We start from the raw sequence: 3,876 nt of genomic DNA, 5'->3' as shown, positions 1-3,876 counted from the left end.
GCATGTTATATGTACGTACCTGAAGTGATGTGGTGGCTCGTTGCTGCGCGTCTTGTGATATTTAATCATCAGACATTCCGTGGTTTGTCTAGTCGCCTCTTCAACCGTGGAGCTTTTATACGTTCCAGAGCATTTAAACACAGGTGCGCGCAGGTCCCTGTTCCTGATATGGAATCTATCGCTACTTTGAGTAACTGAATTATGACAACAGGTCTGATAGGATATACATAGCCACATACAGATTTACAGCCCTACTTAAATTAGAGAATATTACACCGAATATTTTATGTTCACTCTTATCTGTATCCTTCTGTGGCATTTTTAATTTTGCGTCAATCAACTGCGTGGATATTATCCGAATCAAATTTGGCAGTAATTTGGACAGTCCTGAAACTGGAGTCAAGTCTTCAAAAAATATACAGATAAATACATACAATACCTATTTAGAGAGAAAGCGTACCATTCAGTTGTGACGTGACAGTATGTAAATCGACGTAAATATTTACTTGAGCTCCACTTCGTGGGCTGAGGATGGCCACTCGAGGATACTGTACACGTTACTTTATGTGTGGACAATTATAACTATATCGGACTAGATATGTGCAGATCCTATCTTGTTGCTGACATTGTTGGTTACAACAGGCGAGACGTTTGAGCAAACGTGTATACGCTAGCGCAGTCCACGTACTGTTCAAGTGCGGTTGATTGTATTGAACTTCTAACAACAGTAATTTCAATGCTCGAAAATGAAAGATTCAAACACTCGCAAACGAATGTTTCCGAGAACTAGATTTCATTTTAATGGTGATCACCTTGCCCGCACTAAGTATAGGCGTCATCATCTCTAAGGTCACAACTCTATGTTTTCGACATACACGATAAAAGAGTACATCGTGATGATTCGCTTGGAGGTTAACAAATAGAAAGGGATCCGGCCATGTATTCTCACTCGACTTAGCTACGTTGAGCTTCGAAGTAGCCACGGTATATCTCAACTCCCTATCGATTAATCAGCACCATTTAATACATTGCACTGTTTTCAAAGGTTTACTGCACCACTTTTGCTCAGTCGTACATAGAAAGTGTTTGTGTTCCAACTACTTGATTGACACGTGAATCAGGCTCAGAACTTTAAAACTGTAGCAATCCAATTCATTTTACCGTACGCATTCTCAAATACATCCCAATATTCAGTGCCTCTAGTTCAGATACATTCCTCATACCGTTTATTACAACTGTCGCTCAACTACAATTTGTGTGTCCAATTCAATTAGGATTTAACCCATTTGAAAACAAGTGGTCAACTGGCTCGAATTCGAAGCGATTTATTTAAAAAAAGGTTAGTTCTGAGCTTTTCGTCCTTGGTCATTCTTTCAGCTCTTCACGCTATAAAACTATTGGTGTGCATTCAACTTCGTGTATATTGTGTATACAGTTCGTGGTGTAGACGGATACAACCACTGACTAATAGTACCGTGTTGATATTTGATTCATATCCTGGGGCAGCAGACTTGAAACAGTCTCTTGGTCTCGGGAGGCTATGTGTGTGATTTCATAGCCTGGGGGCTCGGTAGGTGTGGTATTAGTTCATTGAATATGTTATGACCTTGATTTGAAATACCATACATATTTTAAATAAATAGCCTCCACTTTCGTTAGGCGTCCTTCTTCGAGTGTGTAACAAAATACAACAAAGGATCACACACTTTACACGTACATAAATGGCCTTATACAAGGCTGTTTTACACCTGGGTGCAAAACCCAAAACCGCTGAACCCTACATAGTATTTATTACAAGGAGCCGATAAGTAAATAGATCGCCTTGATTCGCTTGACTAAAAATAATTTTTAGCGCAGACTTTTTTTTAGCTCAATATTATTTTACTTCTTCGATACATAGTGCCTCTCTCTGCGGTAGACCGAGAGATGTGTCATTCTGACTTCTTTACACAGTACACACCCTACACACTGAACACTGTTGACAACTACCAACGCTCAAAGGCAAAGCAGTTTGGACTGGGGTTGATTAATGAACAGAAACGGTTGCTGCAGAGAGTCTTCCCACCCCCCGTTCACTTAGACCTCGCTCATCGCCTGTAGCATACTTTAGACGTCGCACCTGCGGCACATGATATTCACACGAGAGCAAAACTCCAAGCTTTAAAACACAATCTAAACATGTCTGGACGGTCATCTCCGTTCCCTGAGGAGGATGGGGTGCCTTTGGGGGCCATGCGAGTTCCTGGCAGCGGGCGTAACCTTGTACTAAACGGCACTGCTTCACCCCTCCAGACGAACAACTCAACTGATGTCGACGATGTCACTTACGTGTTGGATTCATTGTCCACGCTCTCATACATAGACGCAGCCGCACTGCGATGCAGTGTGCGCACACTACTGACTCCATTAGCGGGCACGCAGTCACATGGTGCACACGAGAGTCAAGCAAGTCCACACGATACGACATCTGTGCACGCACCTGTCAAGCACAGGCCCACACACTCGCCTACCAAACACAAGCACATACACTCCGCCGCGTACACGGCCAAACACGTGGCATATGCGGATGAGAAGCCTATAGCTTTTGAATTGAGCCATAGAGAAGTACCTCTGTTAGACATGTACACATGCCTGTTGGATCGGTCGTGCACATTGAAGTCAGCGGCGACGCAACGCGCACAGTTGCTGAGCTTGTTCCGGGATAGACTGGTAGCATTTACACCCAGAGATGCACAGATACTGTCTGTTAATGACACCCGCTGCAGTGCAGAAGCAATCGCATTGAAAGGAGAGACTATGAAAGATGGGGCAGGGGATGACAGTAGACACGAGAGTGCACCCTTGGCACATGCACACACGCAACCACCGCAGGAACAGTTCTCGCACGTGGACACGCAATCCATTACAAAAGCGCAAGAGTACTTACTTACCAACGATCAAGCTCAATCAACTGCTCATCCCCCCACTACTGCATTACCGAAAGCGTCACCTCGGCCGTCGCCTACACCATCACCAAGACCCTCTCCAAGACCCTCTCCTAGGCCAAATAGGTGGGCAAGTGCTGCCACTGACACCACCAGACACGCCTTAGCAACCGACGACTATGCCGAGAAAGCCCCCCACAGGCCACCCAGAAGACGTTCATCCAGTGCTGCGTTGACTGTCAAACGCGACGCAGCGCTGAGTGTGGGAACCAAAGACACTGCTGAGACAGCTACAGCAGCAGAGGAAGCAACAACACCCGAGAATGCCACAGACGACACCGCCGAGATGCCGACAGGCATGGACAAGCCATCTGCCCCAAGCCAACACCCTCCCAGTCCAACGAGTGAGTCCAAACCCACAGCCATTCACACGTCAATGACAGCCAGCTACGCAGCTACAGACGCGACGACGACGGATGACACTGCGGAAGGGGGTGGGCCAGAAACAAGTGCACACAGCCATCCACGTGACACGGACGCAGGGGCCGCTAATGAGCTCAACCGGAAGACGAGAAAGAAGAAGGTGGTGCTAGGCCTATTAGAAGAGACTGCACAGACAGACAACGAGCAGCCCAGGACACGGGCACAGACACAGGCACAGGCACAGGCACAGGCACAGGCAAAGGCAACGCCAAACCAACCGCCTCAGGGCACGCAGTCTCCTCGACCATCTATTGCGGGAGGGGAAAGACTGTCAATGGGAAGCCAGGAACAGAAGGGACCACGGGTATGTCATAGCGCTTGTATATATCTAGACATATTTGGGTATATTATTCGGTCACCTGAACGAATATGTGTCTGTATAGTGCACACTAACAAGAACGAGAAAGAAAATACAGGTGTAGATACAGTAGACGGTGCATTCGTATATGTATGTGTATATGTGTATCTA

General features: G+C 46.3%; 1 protein-coding gene across 1 annotated transcript in view; it reads left to right on the top strand.

The window, feature by feature from the left end:
* Window positions 1–1,936: 1,936 nt before the first annotated feature.
* Window positions 1,937–3,876, top strand: part of SARC_11589 (hypothetical protein) — a gene marked incomplete at its 3' end in the record, with an annotated part of 4,654 nt that continues 2,714 nt past the window's right edge. Inside the window, exon 1 of the mRNA XM_014294322.1 lies at window positions 1,937–3,711. Within this exon, the coding sequence (XP_014149797.1) occupies window positions 2,179–3,711 (1,533 nt within the window). The 5' untranslated portion in view covers window positions 1,937–2,178. The remainder of the gene's footprint in view (window positions 3,712–3,876) is intronic.

Source organism: Sphaeroforma arctica (assembly GCF_001186125.1).
Source record: "Sphaeroforma arctica JP610 unplaced genomic scaffold supercont1.1771, whole genome shotgun sequence".
Classification (NCBI taxonomy): Eukaryota; class Ichthyosporea; order Ichthyophonida; genus Sphaeroforma; species Sphaeroforma arctica.
The sequence above is the reverse complement of the archived record's forward strand: the minus strand, read 5'-3'. Positions and strand labels throughout refer to the sequence as shown.